Below are 21809 nucleotides of genomic sequence, written 5' to 3'. Positions count from 1 at the left end.
TGTGAGCTCATGCCTCCTGGGGAAGTCAGCTCTCTAGTCTGCAATGTATGTGAGTGTGTGAGCAGAGCAGGTTCTAGCATGGACCAACTCATTGATATAGTGTTGGGATGTAGTATCTGGTGAGGGGTCCATGGTGAGTGGCCACCATGGCAGAGAGCAGATACCACCAGTATCCAGGATGAAGACACTTGTAGGCTGTTTCTAGGCCATTTGGTCTCCTTTACCACCTCCCTAGCCCTGCCCCTTTGCAAGATGTCTTCTTGGTATTGTAAACGCCTGACCCTCGGGGTGTGAAGATGGGTTGGGGAAGAAGGAACCAGCAGGCGCTCACATGTTCACCAGCCTCAGTTCCTATCCTGGCCTCACCCCTGCTGGGCTCTAGCACTGACCCCTCTCTACCCCCTGGCTCCCCCAGCAGCCCCTGAGGAGCTGTGCTGACCTGCTGACAATTCAGACTCATAATGACCAGGGGCAGACAGGGTCCCATAGGGTAATGCTGCGCACAAAGAGCTCACCCCCTCCTTTCCCCTGACTGGGAGCCTGGCACTTCCCAGGTGGGCGGCAAATTTATCATACAGCACTCTCACTCCCACTGTGAGGGGTCTCCAGGATTGGGTGAGGGAAAGCAGAGGACCGCCACCCACTGCCCCCAGTCAGGAGCCAGCTCGGATAATACTCTTCCTTGTGGCTGAGCCAGCTGAGCAGGCCTTTCTGTGCCCTGGAGCTGAGAGCTGAGCATATACAGTCAGAGTGATGGAGGCACCTTACAGAGCCCCCAGGAGATCTGGTGAGCTAGCCTGTCAGTTTTGAAGCTCAAGGGCTTTAGAATGAACCCAAAGGAGATTTCATTTCTGACACATCTGCCATCTGGCCCAGCAGGGACCATCCTGAGGGGATGACCAGTAAAGCAAGGTCCTGGCTGGAGGAGACTGCCCTTAACTGCACACCTTCCCACAGCCTGGTTGCCGCATCCTGGAGCCCCTCACCCTTCCTCTCCACATCCAGGTGGCCCTGCCTTGGCCCCTTCAACTCTGACAGCAAAGCCACCCCCTGACCCATGGCTGCGGGGCAGAGCAAGTCTACAGTGTTTCTTCAGGGTTGCACAACGGGGAAATGACCTGATCATGAAGACAACCACTGCTGTCCAGTAAGTGTCCTTTGTACCTTTTTAGGAGAAATGATTCAGGGGGACTTTCCCCAGGTGCCAAATCTGGCTTCTCTCCCGCCGCTCCACACCCCCCAGGATCCAGCAGGGAGGGCTCAGCATCAATAAATAGCAGCCAGCTGTCCCCAGCAGGCAGGGACCAGCAGCTCGGCTCCACCAGAGACCAGGTCAGGGACCACTCCCAGGAGGGCTTGCTCTTCAAACCTTACTCTGTTTTCTCTTTCCAACAAGACTGTACATTCATTTTAAAATAATTATTCTCTTTTGCATTTGTGCTGTATGAGGTCTGTGCTGGCCGAGGGGCACAGGGTAATGCTTTTGGTCTCATTACAGGCTGCTCCGGAGGGTTTGGTGCTAACTGCTTTGCTGCTCCCTCAGTGCCACCTTGGTGACCTCCTAGACAGCCTTGGGTTCAGGGTTGTTGGGTTCAGAATTGAGGACCGTGGCTCTGAGTGAGGTCCTACTGCAGTGTTTCCTAGATGGGCAGCCAGCGTCTCAAGAGAACAAATGGAAATGCACAGCCAAAAGGAGGGTGCCAGTCCTGCCTGTGTCTCCCTGACCCTCCTCTCTCATTTCAGCACCATGAAGCTTTTCACAGGCCTCGTGTTCTGCTCCTTGGTCCTGGGAGTCAGCAGCCAGAGCTGGTTTGAATTCATGGGCCAGGCTTATGATGGTAAAGTCCTTTGGGCGGGGCAGGGATGGGGGCGCGGAACACATGACCACTAGGATTCACCCTGAGTGCCTTCAGTGTTGGAGCTACTGTGTTAGCTTGTGTTGCCCGATGTGGTGGAATGTGCCGGCTGTTTCGGGAGCTTTTCATCAAACAGATGGAAAAACCATAGGTCTTACTTCAATCAGTTAACAGAGAAAGAACAATCAGCTGAAAGTAAGTTTGACTAGAATGCACAGAATAAGACTTGACATGGTATACTATTTCCCTCAGACCAAACTGCACAAAGTGTGATTAAAGCTACCCATCTTTTCTTCCCCTCCTCCCCCTCCCTTTCACTTGCTTTCTCCCTTCCTTCCTTTTCCTAACTAGGTAGTATAGTGAGACCAGCAGCTTAGGTCTTGCTGGGGCTTCCAGTAGTTGGTGACAATGTCCCTGTTTTAGTCTGTTTCCCACCCTTTTCCAGCTTTTTTAACTGACCAAAGAGAACATCCATTGAGCCTCCTCTACGAACTCAGCACTTCCATGCAATTTAGGGCGACCAACTCTCCTGGTGTGCCTGGGTCCGGGGAGTTTTCCATGACGCTTTCAGTGCTAACTGGGACAGTTCTAGGCAAACAGGGACAGTTCTGGTCAACCGGGGACAGTTAGTCACCAGTCTAAGTGGAGAATAACTTGGTGGGCAGGCATCTTCCCCTACTTTGAAGCTTAGAGCAGCTGACTGAGGGGATCAGGGACCACCTGCCAGTCAGCAGGTGGCAGGGCAGAGTGTGAACCCAGCTGTGCAGGAGGCCACAGCTCTTGCCAGGCAGATGTGTCTGAGCACCACTTCCTAAAGCTCAGAGGTCACCAATCCCAGCTACCTGATGGAATCACCTGGAGACATTAAAAACGACAGAGGCCTGTGACCCACCCCCACAGAGTCTGAGGTGATGGGCCTGAGATGTGGCATGGGCCTTCCACAGTATCCCCAGGCGATGAGAAGGTGCAAACAAGGCTGAGATACAGGCCCCTGCTCTAGCGCTTGCCTGCTCACAGCATCAGTCCAGTCTATGAGGGCGGTTTCCAGGATGCCATGTATGCCCCTCACACTCAGAGGGACTCACGTCAGGATTCTCTGCATTCTGTCTGCAAGACTCCGATTCTTAGGATCAGGCAGAAGTGCTGTACGCCTGTGCCTTTCTCACAATCTGCTTTCCATGTCACCACCAGGCTCACCGACTCCCCTGAACAATATCCTATGTTGATTCGCTCCATATACCAGAGGTTCTTGATCCTGAGCCCCTTGGTGCCCCAGGGACATGTGGCAATGTGGGAAACACTGCTGGTTGTCACAGGGGGATAGGCTGCTGAACCTAGTGGGCAGAGATGGGGGGATGCTGGGGAACCTCCCACCTTCCTCGGGAAGGCCCTGAACACAAAAAACTCTGGCCCCAAATTTCAGCAGCGCTGACATTGAAATCCTGTTCTGTAATGTGGCCTCCCTGACTCCTTTAAACATATGCCCCAGAGGCCTAAGTGAACTGGAGCCCACAGATATCATGACAGGCATCAGACCACCAGGTACAACACAGCTGTGCCCCCACCTAAATGTCTCTCCTTAGAGTCACCCGGGGAAGCCAACTCGGCCTGTAGAATGTTCTTCACAACCTGTGGTCTCCAGGGTGCTGTGACCACAGGGTGAAACTGAGTCAGTAGTCCATTTTCACTCTTTGATTCTTCTCTAAGGGGTGTCACAGTACATGGATATTTCACCTGATGTCTCTGTGCCATGTCCTTCCCAGGGATTAAAGACATTTGGAGTGCCTACTCTGACATGAGAGAAGCCAATTACAAAAACTCAGAAAAATACTTCCACGCCCGGGGGATGTATGACGCTACCCACAGGGGACCTGGCGGTGCCTGGGTTGCTAAAGTGATCAGGTAACCTGGCTCCTGGGGATGCAGGATGGGTGAGCAGAGCTTGGCTGACATTGGGGATGTGGAGGGTGTAGGCCCTAGAGAAGGACCCTGTCGGAGCTGTGGGCTCCTCCTCATGTTATTCCTTCCACCTTCTCCATCCCTGCCCAGCACAGGGCCTGGGGGGCCAGCAGAGCCAGAGAATGGCTTGTGGACCTGTCCCCCAAAAGAGAAACTGAGGGCCAAGGACTGATTCCCACTCTCCCCTCTGGTGCTGTTCTCCCAGTGGGAGGGGGTCACCCCGGGGCTGAGTGGGCTGTGCCCAGGCAGGGTCAGTGCTTAGCCTCTTTCCAGGCTCCTCTCAGAGTCATTTATCCGCTGGAAAGGGGAGGGTGGGGCTGTTTCTCCTCAGCCCCTGGTTCACCTCAACCTGCCCTCCTCCATTCCAGTGATTTCAAGGATACTATTCACAGACGCACTGACCGTATTCCGCATGGAGACAGCGGCCACGGATTGGGGAAAAACCCCAATCGCTTCAGACCTCCCGGCCTGCCTGACAAGTACTGAGCTCCTTCACTCTGCTCTCAGGAGACGGGACTGTGAGCCCCTTAAGGGCAGGGACCCCGAATCATTGAGTTCCACATCCTCAGATGCTGACAGAGGGCACACATATCTGTGTAATAAATGCTCTAGCGTTTGAATGTTGAAATCGGTGCCTCGGCCTTCGTTGTAAGGACTGGTCATTGATACCTTGGGGTGATGGGTGGACAGCCATGGGAAGATCACACCTGTGCCTGTGTATCTGGGTGTAGGGGAACAGAATCTCAAGTCTTACAGGGCTCACACCCTGCACCCACTCTCCCCGAATCAGACCCTCTCCCCTCTGCTTTGTGCTGTTTCAGGCCTTTTCATGTCCAGGCCTCCGAACTACCTGTCAATTTTGTCCAGTCACTGTCTCTGCCCCCAGGGTGTTAATCTCCTTAAAATTAAGTCACTCAGTGGTCTCTGTCTGGGGGCGTGAGACACAGGCATGGGAGGATTAGACCATGGGATCCTGTTCTACAACTGCCACCTTTATATTCTGTTCATTTCTGAGCAAATCCAATTGTTAATCAATTTCTGTCCTTGCCATCAAAGAAATACCTCCATAGCAGTTTTCCTCCAGTGTGTTTTTATTGCCTCATTTCAAGCCTAAATGCAGATATAATGCCGCCTCACTTGTGAATATTTCCTCCCAGCTTCTGCATATTAACCAGTTCAAAATGGCGGAATTGGTAGTGAAGAGAGAGCAGGACAGAGAAGACACCTCTCATCTGTCAGGGTCCAGTTAGGAGACAGAAACCAGGTGGTCATTTGAAGAGGGAAATTTTCATAAGAGGATTATTAACTGATAATGTGATTCAGCTGCTAAGGGGTTAAAGAATACACAAGGCTGGAATGTCTGTAGCACATGGGCAGGCTGATAATGATTGCTGGGTGTCAGAAGTCAGAGCTGATAAGCAAGAACTCCTATGAAAAGTGGCAGGAAAATGCCCAGGGTTGCAGGTGCACTCACAGACCACATGGGGGCAGCGGGTAGAGAGCCTCTGAACTCCCTGGAAGCTAGCTGTGAAAGGGCCAGTGCTCTGAATTGAATGATGGCTGTGCCTCCTCTATGCCCCCCTTCCCCCAAATGTATATGTTGAAGTCGTAACTTCCACTGTGGCTGTATTTGGATTAAGGAAGTAATTAAGGTTACATGAGGTCACCAGTGTGGAACTCTTCACTAGTACTTCTCAGGGTTTTTTTTTATCCCCCTGGAGCGGAACAGGATAACTAGAGTGGGCTGGAGTTGGTTATTTCCCTTCCCCAGGTCAGTTAGACACATGGTACAGATTCCCCTGAGGGCAGGCCTGGTTAAGAACAGAGTGCACTCCCTGCTCGAAAACAGAGGAGTTTTTTCTAAGATATTTTTTTGTGAGAACCTGGTTGAGCTCCTGAAGGTAAATCTCACAATATTGTAGAGAACCCCCTATAACTGAGTCCCCCTAGAGGTTTTAACTCTCAGAGTTACCCCTACTGAGCCTCCAGCAATTCACCAATTCTAGTTCAGGTTCCCCCAGCAGTTTCACCCACCGAATTCCAGTGAGCCTAGATCCCTGTATCCATCTGTCTCCAATTACAGGCGCAGTGGTTTGCCCTGTGTCCTCGCCTCTCCTATGAATCCAAGAAGATTTGATTTTTCATTCTGTTCAGCTTTTTACTTGTTGTTAGATGCAGTGGTGACCTCCAAGCTCCTTACATGCAGAACTGAAGTTGATCTTATTAATTTGGCAATTGAATATTTTATCAATTTTCCATCAAAATTGGACAAAGTCAATTTTTCTGCACTTTGAACTTCATGTGTTGTTGCTCTTTATGATATTCTCTGTGTACTAGTTTCGAAAAAGGGTTGTGGGGCAGTGGCTAAGTATTTCTGCACACAGTAAAGGCTATCTTCTCCTCCCTCGGATCAGTGTATGTCAGAATTTGTTGTATGGCCCACCCACACTTCAATTTGCTGGGAGAGCTTATAGAAATGGTGCATTCCTGAGCCTCCTCATGTAGCTACTGAGCCAGAATCTCGGAGGAGGAGTAGAGCTAGGAATCAGCACTTTCAACAATCGCCTCAGATTATGTTATGCATAATACCAATGAGAATAGCTGTCTCAGGTTTTGCTCCACCTAGTGTGAGGCACTTGGAGAAAATGCCCCATCTATCAGGAAAACATGGAATGAATGTAAAGCAGGCATCAAAGAAAGAACAGACATTATGTCCTGACAGAGAGAGACTATTCGACAGAATCATCAAATACTAAGTATATGAAATTATTAGGAAATTCTCCATAGAACAAAGCACATAAAGAAAAATTAAAACTATCCATCATCATCTTTCTTTTTTCCAAATGAGTTAGTTTAAAGAAATCCTTGACAGGTGAGTCATAGCAGGACTCAGTAAGTATTTATTGATTGAGCAATTTAGGCACTGGCAGCTCTTCTTGACTTAAACTGTTTTCAGCATCTATTTTCCCACTAATCTTATCCTCACCCGAAGATATTTTCTCCATTGATTTTTAGAGAGAGTAGAAGGGAGGGGGAGAGACAAAGAGAGAGAAACATCAGTGTGAGAGAGACACATCGATCGGCTGCCTCCCGCACCCACCCTTACCAGGACAGGGGATTGAGCCTGCAACCGAGGTATGTTCTCTTGGCCAGAATTGAACCCAGAACCCTTCAGTCCAAAGGCCGATGCTCCACCTACTGAGTCAAACCAGCTAGGGCCCACTAATCTTATTTTTAAACTTGTTTTCATTGAAATATAACTTACATGCTCAGTGAACTTTTGTATGTCTAAAAGCCCATGTTACCACCATAAGATTAGGATGTATTATATTTCCAGCACACCAGAGGATGCCTCATGCCCTCTGCCATTTAAGGTCCCCCACCAAAAGCAAGACCTCTTCTGACCTCCATCACTATAGATTAGTTTTGCCTGCTTTTGATCTTCAAATAAAAGAAATAAAATAGAATGTTCTCTTTTGTATCTGGCTGTCTTCCACTCAGCATTATATCTATTACATTCATTCATCCATTTTTGCTTATATCAATAGTTTGCTCTTGCTCATCGGTGCATCATATTCCATTGTATAAGTATACCATGCTTTATTAGCCCCTTCTATGTGGTTGGATAGTTAGGCTTTTTAAATTCAGACTGTTATGGGTAAGTCTACAGTAATGTTGGTGTACTTGTACTTTGGTGGACATAGTACTCATTAATGTTGGGGGTATGTCATGTAAAATAAAACATTTTTATGTCCTATAAAATGAAACCTTGATCTTTGAATCTGTCATTCTGATTGGTAATCTTACTTATTAATGTATTAATAATGTGTTACTGTAATAACACATAATTACTCTTTCTGTCTTCTGCAAAGAATAAATGATGAATTTTCTTGATTAAATCACAAGAACTAAAATTTGTAGTAACATTACTTGTGCCCAGAACAGATCCAAATTCCTTTCAGCATTAATTATTTCATCCTGACCACAACCCTGTGAAGCAGTAACATTACTTTCCTCATTTTATATTCATGGAACTGCTCACCATTCTTCCTACTGTACCCGAGTCTGGAATTTAGTTTTCAGGTGCCATTCTTGGTCATGGTATCTTGTGGGACTTTAAAATTGTTTTCATTTTGTTTTTCTGACTCTTAATAGCCTTGGTGATCTATTCTTTCACTTAAATCAATTGTATCAGGCGAATGGAGGTCTCTTGGGCCTCTCAACAGCCTGGTCACACACGATTATTAGTGGAGGGGTACTATCTAACTCACTATATAAACAAGGTCATTTTTGAGAATGAAAAAGGGGTGTCACTATTAACAGTTAGGCTTGGACAATAGTCACTGAGACTGTCGCAGAAAACCAGGACTCACTGACTCATGGAGTCTCTTGGGACATCCATTTGAGGGCTGGAGATTCTATATCACCATGACAGGATAGCTTTATTTTACATCAGAAACAAGTGAAAATAGCTGGCTGCCACTACTGTCTATTGCTCTAAGCATGGCCCTTCCCAGAAGACAGAATACATAAGTGACAAAGCAAAAGGACTTGTGAAAGTCCCTATGAGGATTTGGTTCCTCTTGGTGTCTACAAATTGTACTTACTTTCTCTCCAGTGATTCTATCAAAGAAGAGAATGAGTAGATTACATTTAAAAAAAATGGGGAGTGCATATCCAGCATTGATTAGAAGGTAGTCAAAGAATTGTAACAGGATCGAATCACTGGCCCACCATTTCTGCCCTGAGGAAAGTGGGAGAACGAGGCTGTGGACACCACATGCCCTCCTCTATGAAACAGTCTCCCAAGCACACCCATGACCAGTGGCTGTGCAGGGTTGACAACTGCCCCCTTTCTCCATCATGTCTACTCCTAGGACCAAGTGAGCCAAGGCAGCTCAGGCACCTGGACTACCCGGACCTCAGTAACCTACCTTTCCCAGGAATGGAAGTTGTGCAGGGAACACCTGAATGTTGCTTAGATTGCTTTTGATAAGAACCAAAGGCACAGGGAAGTCCTCGACAGGTATCCGCCTTATAATTTTCATCTCATTTTACATATAAGAATTAAAAGATGCCCCAGCCCTAGCTGGTTTGGCTCAGTGGATAGAGCATTGGCCTGTGGACTGAAGGGGTCCCAAGTTTGATTCTGGTCAAGGGCACATGCCCAGGTTGTGGGCTCGATCTCCAGGAGAGGGCATGCAGGAGGCAGCTGATCAATGATTTTCTCTCATCATTGATGTTTCTACCACTCTCTTCCTCTCCCTTCCTCTCTGACATCAATAAAAATACTTTTTTTTTTTAAATGACCCAGACCCAGAAAGAGGCGTCTTTTCTAATTTTGGAGGCTCAAATCTGAAAACAAGGATTCCCAAACACTAGTGTAATATTGGCCTGATTTGCTTCATCCTGGGTCACCACTGCTCTTTCTTATGTCCTAGTTACAATCTTCTGGTCTTGTAAAAACGTTGGAAGTCCTCCCACCTTGTTCTTCTCTGGGTTATTAGTGGAGCACAAGTCCCACCTCTTTCCTGGCTGTTGTTTACCATATTCCACATCTCAGTGCTATACTGTACATGCCTTATGTTATTTAAGCTGTAGAGAAAGTCTTTGCAGTTCTCAGTTGGAGAAACCGAGGTTTAGAGATACCTGCTTCGGCCATAAAAGGGGTAGAGTTAGGTTGCAGGCTGGCATGTCTGACTCCAGTTCTTGAATGTGCTGTACAAGACCAAGAGGATGGGAGAAACCAAGATGGCGGCATAGGTAAGCACCTAAACTGCTGCCTCGCACAACAATTTCAAAACTACAACTAAAAGACAGAACGTCTATCACCCAGAACCATGGGAAAGCTGGCTGAGTGGAAGTTCTACAACTAGAAGGAAAGAGCAAACAGCATTGAGGGGTGCACAAGCGCTGAAAAGCTGAGGTATGGAGACGCGGGAATCGGGCTGGCGATGGGTGACTGAAAGCGCTGCTGTTTTCAACCCGAAGGGAGATAAGCTCCCGATTACTCCGAACTCGTTTCTAGGGAGACGTGGGGGACCCAAACTCCTACAGGGAGAAGCTGGACTGTCTGCCATGGGGTCGGAAAATGAGGGAGGCTTGCTTGCAGGGCTGCGCGCAGGAACAATTGTTTATTGTGCTGGGGCACGGGACGCGGGGACACGGTCGGAGACGCAGAGCCCCAGAGCCGGCTTACTGGCAGCCATCGCTGTTTGCCACGCCCTAGCCTAGTCACGCCCTGAGACTCTGCCCTGCACAATCTACGAACCCACCCAAGCTCCAAGCAGCGGCTTTAGCATATGAATGGCCTGCCCTATTGCAGCTTAACCTAGCAAACTTGCAGCCCAGGTCAGACAGCTCCAAAACCTGCAAACTCCAAGCAAAGAGGATAAAACTGTAGTTCTTGCTGTAGCTCCTGCTGGGTGGCCTCAGACAGTAGCTGACCTGCACCCCATTGGAGATCCAGAAGCCAGTGTACCTAGTGGTCAGTGTGAGACACCAGATTTCAACTCCTCACATCCATAAGTGACACATTCAAGAGGCAGACTCAGTGAGCACCAAAGCCCCACTGAAACAAGTCCTGCACCATAAGTGTGTCTCTAGCGCAGCAGTTCTTCCATTATAGACACAGCGGGTCCTCACAGCCAATTGGCCTGGAGGTCAATTCCTCCCAGTGTACCAACAGCAATCAAGGCTTAACTACACCAAGACTTTGCACTCAGCCCACAAAGGGGTGTACCAAAGGCGTCCACCTCAGGTGATTGGGGAGGCTGAGCTACTGGCCCCTATAGGTCACCTACCACACAAAGCCACTCCATCAACATAAGGAAGCAGCAAAATGCGGAGACAAAAAAACATGTCACGAATGAGAGAAATGGAGGAAAGCAAACTAATGGACGACATAGAGTTCAGAACCACATTTATAAGGTTACTCAAGAATCTTCTAAAAACCGCCGAGAAACTTGATGAGACCTCCGAGGAGCTTAGTGAGACCTTCAAGGACCTTAATGAGAATGCCAAAAAAATGGAAAAGGACCAGTCAGATATTAAGCATACACTGTCTGAAATAAAGAATATACAGAAACTAAACTGTAGATCAACGTACCCCAAGAATCAAACCAAAGATCTGAAATATGAGGAAACAAAAAACACCCAACCAGAAAAACAAAAAGAAAAAATCCAAAAATATGAAGATAGTGTAAGGAGCCTCTGGGACAACTTTAAGCGTACCAACATCCAAATTTTTGGGGTGCCAGAAGAAGAGAAAGAGCAAAATATTGAAAACCTATTAGAAGAAATAATGACAGAAAACTTTCCCTACCTGGTGAAAGAAATAGACTTACAAGTTCAGGAAGGGCACAGAACCCCATACAAGAGGAATCCAAAGAGGACCACACCAAGACACATCATAATTAAAATGCCAAGGGCAAAAGACAAAGAGAGAATCTTGAAAGCAGCAAGAGAAAAACGGTTAGTTACCTACAAGGGAGCACCCATACGACTGTCAGCTGATTTCTCGGCAGAAACTATGCAGGCCAGAAGGGAGTGGCAAGAAATATTCAAAGTGATGAACAGCAAGAACCTACAACCAAGATTACTCTACCCAGCAAAGCTATCATTCAGAGTTGAAGGTCAGATAAAGAGCTTCACAGACAAGAAAAAGCTAAAGGAGTTCATCACCACCAAACTAGGATTACATGAAATGCTGAAGGGTGTTCTTTAAGAAGAGGAAGAAGAAGAAAAAGGTAAAGATAAAAATGATGAACAACAAAATGACATCAAATACATACCTACCAACAAGTGAATCTAAAAATCAAGTGAATAAAAAATCTGAAGAACAGAATGGACTGGTGAATATAATAGAATCAGGGACATAGAAAGGGAGTGGACTGACAATTCTCAGCGGGGAGGGAGTGTGAGGGGTGCGGGAAGAGACTGGACAAAAAGCTTACACCTATGGATGAAGACAGTGGCGGGGGGTAAGGGCATGGGGTGGGGTGGGGAATCAGGTGGAGGGGAGCTAGGGGGAAAAAAAGAGGAACACCTGTAATAATCTGAACAATAAAGATTTATTTAAAAAAAAAAAAAAGACCAAGGGGATGGATGGGCTGTGGAGACTGCTTCCTTTCCGGATCTCCAGCACTCGGTGTAAATAGTCAAGAGAGCACTTACACCGGGAGACGCCTGACTTGTTAAAGGACAGGCAGCACACCCCGTTCATCCTTGTGTACACAATGCCAAATCCAGGCACTCAAGATCTGCTTTTTCAAATTACCGCACCGAAAACCCTGACTTTAATCCACATCACTCTTCACTCTTGCACACTTTCCTCTTCTTAAGAGTCAAACATCTTGAAAGAGCTGCCTTTTCTGGTTCCTCACTTCTGACTCATGCTTGAACCCACTCCAGCCTGGCCTCTGCCCCCACCACTCCAGCTAAATAGCTCATGTCACCATTGACCTCCATGTCGCCAAAAACAATTGATGTATTTTCTCCTCTCATCAGTAGGCCTCTGACCAACATTCAACAGTTGCCTTCTCCTCCTTCCTGGAAGGTTCTCTCTCTTGGTTTCATAATATCACACTCTCCTGGTGTTTCTAGTTCCTTCCTTCCTTCCTTCCTTCCTTCCTTCCTTCCTTCCTTCCTTCCTTCCTTCCTTCCTTTTTTCTTTCTTTCTTTCTTTCTTCCTTTCTTTCTTTCTTTCTTTCTTTCTTTCTTTCTTTCTTTCTTTCTTTCTTTCTTTCTTTCTTTCTTTCTTTCTTTCTTTCTTTCTTTCTTTCTTCTTTGTTAATCTTACCTGAGGATATATGTATATATTTAAATATATTTTTTATTGATTTCAGAGAGAAAGAGAGAGAGATAGAAACATCAATGATGAGAGGGAATCATTAATCGGCTTTATCCTGCATGCCCCATACTGGTATCAAGCCCCAAACCCAGGCATATGCCCTGACCGGGTATTGAACCCTAACTTCCTAGTTCATGGGTCAACACTCAACCACTGAGTCGCACCGGCCAGGGCCGAAGATATTGATTTTTAGAGAGAAAAGAAGAGGGGGGTGGTTTAAGAGAGAGAGAGAGAGAGAGAGAGAGAGAGAGAGAGGCAGAGAGAGAGACATCAATATGAGAGAGACACATCTATTGGTTGCCTCCCGCACGGACCCTGACCGGGGCCAGGATCGGACTTGCAACCCACGTACATGCCCTTGACCAGGAATCAAACCTGATACCCAGGTGCCTGGGCTGAATCTCTAAACACTGAGAAACACAGGCCAAGGGTACTTTCATTCTTATCTCCTTAGCTGGGTCTACCTCAACTCCTCAGCTGGGTCTACCTCACCTCCTCAAAACTCTAAGTGTCCTCAGACTTTGCTCAGGGCTCTCACTTTTTATTTCTCTATACACTCAAACAAATGTAAATAGTATCTATATACTGATGGCTCTTAAATTATATCTCCACTTCAGAACCTCCTTTCTGAACTCCATGCTTGTATATCCAACGGGCCGCTTGACATGTCTGGCTGGACAGCTTCCAGAGATCTCAAACTTACATGTCCCAAAGTAAACTCTCATTTCTCTCCAGAACTTTCACCTAGTAGGCTTCTCCACTTCAGTAAATGACAGGACCATTCTCTCTGTTGCTCACTCCAGAAATTAGGGAATGTGCTTGATGCATCCCTTCCCTTCACCCTCATATCCAATCCACTGGCAAGTCCTGTGATTCTACTTCCAAAATTCATCTCTAACCATCTGCACTATCCCATGCACATCCATGCTACTGGCCACATCATTTCTCACTAGGCTTAATGCAGTAGCCGTCTAACTACTCACCCCATTTGCTTGGTTTCCCAAATACTCTAGTTAACTATATAATATATCATCCAAACCAATTCCCTTTCCAGAATGAAGAGGAGGCATTATTAATAACTAGTCAATTCTAGATTAAGCCCTCAGGGGTTAATCTAGAATGTCCTAGAACAGGGGTCCTCAAACTTTTTAAACAGGGGGCCAGTTCACTATCCCTCAGACCGTTGGAGGGCCGGACTATAGTTTAAAAAAACAACTATGAACAAATTCTTATGCGCACTGACAGCCCGGGACAGGCAGGACAGGCAGCGGCAACCAGCAGGATGGATAAATGTCCTCGGCCGGCCACATGTGGCCCGCAGGCCGTAGTTTGAGGACCCCTTTCCTAGCAAAACAAAACATGTAGTTAACCTACCTCTCAGTCTAGCATATAGTAATAATCAGATCACATCTCTTAAAATTCTTGCTTAAAATCCTTCAGTGGATTCCAATTTCCCTTACAATAAAATCCAAGTCCTTATCTTGGCCTACACAGCACAGTGTTATCTGTTCTTGAAACCCTTCAGCATCACCTCATGGCACACCCACTCATGCTCCCAATCCTCAAATCCCACCAGCAAACCAAACTCTTATTTGCCACAGAGCCTTGCACATGGCATTTCCTCTATCCAGGACACTCTTCTGTTTGCTCCTGAAATGGCTGGACCTCTCTCGTCTTGTGGGTCTTTCCTAAATCACTCTTTCTTAAGAGATACCTTCTCTGATCACCCTGGCAGGCTTATCCTGTGTGGTCTTTCCTTCTTAACGATTTCTATAAGTGGGATTATTTTATTAATTTTTTGGTTATTCTTCTGCTTTTTGTTTAGATTATCTTTTGGTCCACCTTCTTCCCTGGAGTACAAAACCAATGAGAGAAGTGACCACTTCTGTCTTGTTCACCCATAAATATCCAGTACCATGCCAGTGCCCGGCATATAATGGGATCTCAATAAATGCTTATTAGGTGAATGAATGAGTGATTGGATTAATTTATTAGTTACTAATAGAATGGTTTTCTTTCATAATAGGTCAATATAGTTATAAGGAGCTAATAAAGAGGGAGACACTAAAGATAAAGAAGGGGGAAGAACACCAGATTCAAGGGGATGCAGGAGGCAGTAGGATTAAGCCCACAGCGGATGGTTAACCCCAAAGCAAGAAGCAACGTCTCTTGCTCTGAGAAATGGCAAAAGATAACGAGAGTGAGGTCAGGGGATGAGACCATTTGAGAGGGAGGACAGGAGACCTGTGGGAGTCCACTTGTACTTGCTGTTGCTGTACTTGATGCCCCTGAACTCGCCACACTCCACTGCGTTGGCCCATTTGTTTGTCCGTCTTTAGGGCACGTAGGCAGGAAACCCAAGGGAAAAGGAATGTCTGTCTGTTTGTATGTTATCCCTGTATGCACAGTACCGGTCATAGCACCTCGCATGTAGTATACACACTTAATAAATATTTGTTGAAATGAATGAAGTAGGAGAAGTATAGCTCAGAAGTTGTCAGATCAGGGTGGACGATTTGGGAGTCGGAGAAAGCATGCATGTTTGATACAATTTTTGATTTGGAGGACATGGTAATGAGTCACTTTACAATAGCGATGTAAATCCATATCAAAATATCTACTAAAATACAAACCAAAATAACGTAATTTTATTTTATCATATAAGTTTATTTTCTCTTGAAATGCTTTACATGTTCTCTCATAGAAAAAACAATTAGGACCCTAAAGTGTAATAAAGTACTGTGTTAGTCATCATGGTATGCAATGAAAAGCCTCGGGAGAAAGCAATAAATATTTGGAATTTCCACTGTGCTGACTATCAGAGGGGTAAGTTAGCACAAAACACTGTGAAACTAGAGGAGAGAGAACAAGGACAGACACACTGTATTTCTCTGAGTCTAAGACACCAGGGACTGAAAAACGCATCATTATTTACATGCCACCAAGAAAAAAATTGCTGCCAATTAAATTAAGACACAATGGTTTCTTATTACTCAGAATTTTCATTCTACATTTATTGAGAAAATTCTCTTGGACCCACTTAGACATAGATTTTTATCTTACATCACTCTCGTGTACATAAACAAAAAGGAAAGCCTAAATAAATTTATAAGTTTTCCTGAAGCAAATGACAACTATTTCATTAGTATTGCCTGGTCATTAGTGAATGTAAGACACGTCCTAATTTCAGAAATTTATAATCAAAACATGTGTGTCTTAGAAGTGATGAAACGTAATATTTAATCTATAAGATTCTCCCATTATAGTTATTGAAAGGAAATAATCAGCTTTGAGCCATTATTAATCACAAAGCGTGATGATGGTGCTCCTGAAGTCAAGTTCCGCTTCACACAGGCTGTTCAGACATGGGGAACTTCCACTGAGCCAAACCTGCTAGGGCTTGGGTAGTAATTTAGTAAAAAAGTTGCAAGGTTTGTATATACAGGCTCTCCTGTACTCTGGTGTTAAGGGTGTCTCTGTCAGACCCCTGGAGCAGGGAGGGTACCTTGCACAGGCGAGATTTATTTTTGCATACAGGGAGATAAGGCAGGGTTGACCTTTCTGCATTGGCTGCTTGTCAAGTAACTTTAATTCAAAGGAATCAATACACCATTGTGGGATATTTGGGAGCAGCCTGCCCCAGGCCCTGATAGTTCCTGGCATCTAAATGCTTCCTCTCCCATTATGAGGTGAGGTGAGCGGAAGCAGAGGCCCCACCACTTGATTGCCCACAACTAAGAAGCCAGATTATTTTTATTTATTAATGAAAGATTTTTAAAATTAAAGTATAGTTGGCTTATACTATTATATTAGTTTGAGGTGTAGAGTATAGTGATTAGACATGTATATACCTTATAATGTGATAAGTCTAGTAACCACATGTCACAGAGTTCCAGGAATAAATTAAGGGAGCCAGCTCAGATAATACACTTCCTTGTGGCTGAGCCAGCTGAGCACGCCTTTTTGTGGTGGAAGCACCTTCCAGGGCCCCCGGGAGATTTGGTGAGCTAGCCTGTCAGTTTTGAAGCTCAAGGGCTTTAGAATGAACTCAAAGGGATTTCATTTCTGACACATCTGCCATCTGGCCCAGCAGGGACCATCCTGAGGGGATGACCAGTAAAGCAAGGTCCTGGCTGAAGGAGACTGCCCTTAACTGCACACCTTCCAACAGTCCGGGTACCACATCCTGGAGCCCCTCACCCTTCCTCTCCACATCCAGGTGGCCCTGCCTTGGCCCCTTCAACTCTGACAGTAGAGCCACCCCCTGACCCATGGCTGCGGGGCAGAGCGAGTCTACCGTGTTTCTTCAGGGTTGCACAATGAGGAAATGACCTGTTCATGAAGACAACCACTGCTGTCCAGTAAGTGTCCTTTGTGCCTTTTAGGAGAAATGATCCAGAGGGACTTTCCCCAGGTGCCAAATCTACCTTCTCTTCCCTCCCCCAGGATCCAGCAGGGAGGGCTCAGCATCAATAAATAGCAGCCAGTTGTCCCCAGCAGGCAGGGACCAGCAGCTCGGCTCCACCAGAGACCAGGTCAGGGACCACTCCCAGGAGGGCTTGCTCTTCAAACCTTACTCTGTTTTCTCTTTCCAACAAGACTGTACATTCATTTTAAAATAATTATTCTCTTTTGCATTTGTGCTGTATGGGGTCTGTGCTGGCCGAGAGGCACAGGATAATGCTTTTGGTCTCATTACAGGCTGCTCCGGAGGGTTTGGTGCTAACTGCTTTGCTGCCCCCTCAGTGCCACCTTGGTGACCTCCTAGAGTCTTGGGTTCAGGGTTGATGGGTTCGGAATTGAGAACTGTGGCTCCGAGTGAAATCCTACTGCAGTGTTTCCTATATGGGCAGCCAGCGTCTCATGAGAACAAATGGGAATGCACAGCCGGCCTGTCTTTGACATAGGAATCCCAAAAGGAGGGTGCCAGTCTAGCCTGTGTCTCTCTGACCCTCCCCTTTCATTTCAGCACCATGAAGCTTTTCACCAGCCTCGTGTTCTGTGCCTGGGTCCTGGGAGTCAGCAGCCAGGGCTTCTTTGAATTCATGGGCCAGGCTTATGATGGTAAAGTCCCTTGGTGGGTGTGAGGGATGGAACCCAAGTCCGCTAGGATTTCACCTGAGAGCCCTTCAGGGTTGGAATTACTGTGTTAGTTTGTGTTGCCCCATGTGGTAGAATGTGCCGGGTGTTTCGGGAGCTTTTAATCAAACACATGGAAAAACCACAGGACTTATTCAATCAGTTACTAGAGAAAGAACAATCATCATTCCCAGCTGAAAGGTAGGTTTGACTAGAAGACAAAATAGGTATTCAAATGGTATACAATTTCCCTCAGAGCAACCGCACAAAGTATGATTAAAGCTACCCATCTTTTCTTCCCCTCCTCCCCTCGCCCTCTCTCTTGCTTTCTCCCTCCCTTCCATTTCCTAAGTGGATAGTTTAGTGAGACCTGCAGCTTAGCTCTTGCTGGAGCTTCCTATAGTCAGGTACACTGTCCCTGCTTTAGTCTGTTTCCTACGCTTTTCCAACCTTTCTTTAAAATTTTATTTTATATTTTTATTGATTTCAGAGAGGAAGGGAGAGGGAGAGAGAGATAGAAACATCAATGATGAGAATCATTGATCAGCTGTCTCCTGCATCCCCCTATTGGTGATTGAGCCTGCAACCCAGGCATGTGCCCTTAACCGGAATTGAACCTGGGACCCTTCAGTCTGCAGGCTGACGTTCTGTCCACTGAGCCAAACTGGCTAAGGCCTTTTCCAGCCTTGTAACTGACCAAAAGGGAACTAGTAACATCCATCGAGCCTCCTCTAGCAGCTCAGCACTTCCATGCAGTTTAGGGCAACCAACTCTCCTGGTGTGCCTGGGTCCGGGGAGTTTTCCATGACGCTTTCAGTGCTAACTGGGACAGTTCTAGGCAAACAGGGACAGTTCTGGTCAACCGGGGACAGTTAGTCACCAGTCTAAGTGGAGAATAACTTGGTGGGCAGGCATCTTCCCCTACTTTGAAGCTTAGAGCAGCTGACTGAGGGGACCATGGACCACCTGCCAGTCAGCAGGTGGCAGGGCAGTGTGTGAACCCAGCTGTGCAGGAGGCCACAACTCTTGCCAGGCAGATGTGTCTGAGCACCACTTCCTAAAGCTCAGAGGTCACCAATCCCAGCTACCTGATGGAATCACCTGGAGACATTAAAAACGACAGAGGCCTGTGACCCACCCCCACAGAGTCTGAGGTGATGGGCCTGAGATGTGGCATGGGCCTTCCACAGTCTCCCCAGGCGATGAGAAGGTGCCACCAAGGCTGAGACACAGGCCCCTGCTCTAGCGCTTGCCTGCTCACAGCATCAGTCCAGTCTATGAGGGCGGTTTCCAGGATGCCATGTATGCCCCTCACACTCAGAGGGACTCACGTCAGGATTCTCTGCATTCTGTCTGCAAGACTCCGATTCTTAGGGTCAGGCAGAAGTGCTGTATGCCTGGACCTTTCTCACAATCTGCTTTCCATGTCACCTCCAGGCTCAGCGAGTTCCTGAACAGTATCCTATGTAGCTTCACTCCATATACCAGAGGTTCTTGATCCTGAGCCCCTTGGTGCCCCAGGGACATGTGGCAATGTGGGAAACACTGCTGGTTGTCACAGGGGGATAGGATGTTGTACCTAGTGGACAGAGATGCAGGGATGCTGGGGAACCTCCCACCTTCCTCAGGAAGGCCCTGAACACAAAGAATTCTCTGGCAGCGCTGACATTGAAATCCTGTTCTGTAATGTGGCCTCCCTGTCTCCTTTAAACATATGCTCCAGAGGCCTAAGTGAGCTGGAGCCCACAGATATCATGACAGGTATCAGACCACCAGGTAGCACACAGCTGTGCCCCCACCTAAATGTCTCTCCTTAGAGTCACCTGGGGAAGCCAGTTTGGACTGGAGAATGTTTTTCTCAACCTGTGGTCTCCAGGGTGCTGTGACCACAGGGTGAAACTGAGTCAGTAGTCCATTTTCACTCTTTGATTCTTCTCTAAGGGGTGTCACAGTACATGGATATTTCACCTGATGTTTCTGTGCCATGTCCTTCCCAGGAACCAAAGACATGGTGAGAGCCTACTCTGACATGAGAGAAGCCAATTACAAAAACTCAGACAAATACTTCCACGCCCGGGGGAACTATGACGCTGCCCAAAGGGGACCTGGCGGTGCCTGGGCTGCTAAAGTGATCAGGTAACCTGGCTCCTGGGGATGCAGGATGGGTGAGCAGAGCTTGGCTGACTTTGGGGATGTGGAGGGTGGAGGCCCTAGAGAAGGACCCTGTCGGAGCTGTGGGCTCCTCCTCATGTTCTTCCTTCCACCTTCTCCATCCCTGCCCAGGGCAGGGCCTAGGGGGCCAGCAGAGCCAGAGAATGGCTTGTGGGCCTGTCCCCCGAAAGAGAAACTGAGGGCCAAGGACTGATTCCCACTCTCTCCTCCGGTGCTGTTCTCCCAGTGGGAGGGGGTCACCCCGGGGCTGAGTGGGCTGTGCCCAGGCAGGGTCAGTGCTTAGCCTCTTTCCAGGCTCCTCTCAGAGTCATTAATCCCTTGGAAAGGGAAGGGTGGGGCTGTTTCTCCTCAGCCCCTGATTCACCTCCTACTGCCCTCCTCCATTCCAGTGATGCCAGAGAGACTTATCCGAGACTCACTGACCTTGTTAAGCATGGAGACAGCGGCCATGGATTGGCAGACTCAATGGCCGACCAGGAAGCCAATGAATGGGGCCGGAGTGGCAAAGACCCCAATCACTTCAGACCTCCCGGCCTGCCTGCCAAGTACTGAGCTCCTTCTCTCTGCTCTCAGGAGACGGGGCTGTGAGCCCCCTAAGGGCAGGGACCCCGAGTCATTGAGTTCTACATCCCCAGATGCTGACAGAGGGCACACAATATCTGTCTAATAAATGCTCAAGAGTTTGAATGTTGAAAACTTTGTGTGATATTTTGGTATAAGGACTACTCCTTTGGTGTTGAGGGTGATGGATGGACACCCATTGGAAGATCAAGCCCGTGACTGTGTGTTTGGGTGTAGGGGACAGTCTCAGAGTCGTACAGTGCAGACACTCTGCTCGACACCCTTCCCTGAGTCAGACCTGCTCCTCTCTCTGCGTTTCTTGGTTACATTCTTGCTTCTGCTCACTACCTGTCAGTGGTGTCTATCACCATCCCAGTCCTGAGGGCCTTGTCTTAGTCGCCTGACTTTATCCCTCAGTGGTCTCTGTCTGAGGGTAGAGGACACAGCATTGGGAGGACTGGGCCATGGGATCCTGCTCCAGCATCTGCCACCATTCTCAGCAGCACCTGCAAATCCAATTATTAACAAATTTCTGCCCATGCCACCTAAGACAAGCCTCAAAGCGGTTTCCTCCACTCTGTTTTTATTTGCCTTATTTCGAGCCTCAATGCAGATGTAATGCCCTCTCATGTGTGAATATTTCCTCACAGCGTCTTCACCTTAACTACCTCAAATTGTGGAACTGATAGTGAAGAGAAATTTCAATACAGGACCATTAATTACTAATAGTATTAACTGCGAAGGAGCAAAGAATGCAAGAAGGAATAAATTTGAGAAAGGGTGCTCCACAGGGTTGAGATGTAGATCTCATTGGAAAGTCTACCGGAAGGCTGATAAAGATTGCCGGGTGTCAGAAGCCAGAGCTGACAAACAAGAACTTCCCCGTGAGGTGTCCATGAAACTTGGCAGAAACTACCCAGGATGTAGTTGAACTCCCTGGGAATGCTGCTGGGTTCCTGCCAACGCACTTGGATGCAGTACAGGTGGGGGCAGGAGGAAGAAAGCTGCTGAACTTCCTGGAACCCAGCTGTGGAAGGGGCAGTGCTATGACTGAATTATGTCCGTCTGCCCCCATCCCCCCCCCCCCAATTTATGTTCCTGTCCTAACTTCTAGGGTGGCTGTATTGTAATTAAAGTTAAATGAAGTTGTAAGGGTGGAGCCCTGGTCTGATAGGATTAGTGTCCTTATAAGAGGAGATGAACAGATTGCCAGGGCACAACTGGGGTTCCTGCCAGCCAACCCACAGCCAATATGAGGGTCAGCAAGTTCAGGGTTACAGTCTACATGTCACAAATTCAAGGAAGGGCTCAGTCACTTCCATTCATTGGCG

At 47.3% G+C, this 21809-nt stretch overlaps 1 protein-coding gene across 1 annotated transcript; it reads left to right on the top strand.

Annotated features, from left to right (window-relative positions):
• The first annotated feature begins 1302 nt into the window (after positions 1–1302).
• Positions 1303–20609, top strand: LOC308233712 (serum amyloid A-2 protein-like). Its single transcript, XM_080640671.1, has 8 exons — positions 1303–1332; positions 1744–1838; positions 3620–3758; positions 4936–5008; positions 17167–17201; positions 17636–17730; positions 19743–19881; positions 20307–20609. Exons 2-8 carry the CDS (start codon positions 1748–1750, stop codon positions 20467–20469), a joined length of 735 nt encoding a protein of 244 aa, XP_080496797.1. The 5' UTR covers positions 1303–1332; positions 1744–1747; the 3' UTR covers positions 20470–20609.
• The last annotated feature ends 1200 nt before the right edge of the window (positions 20610–21809 follow it).

Source organism: Plecotus auritus, assembly GCF_963455305.1.
Source record: "Plecotus auritus genome assembly, chromosome: 9".
Classification (NCBI taxonomy): Eukaryota; Metazoa; Chordata; class Mammalia; order Chiroptera; family Vespertilionidae; genus Plecotus; species Plecotus auritus.
Note: the sequence above shows the minus strand (reverse complement) of the source record. Positions and strands in the feature narration are given on the sequence as shown.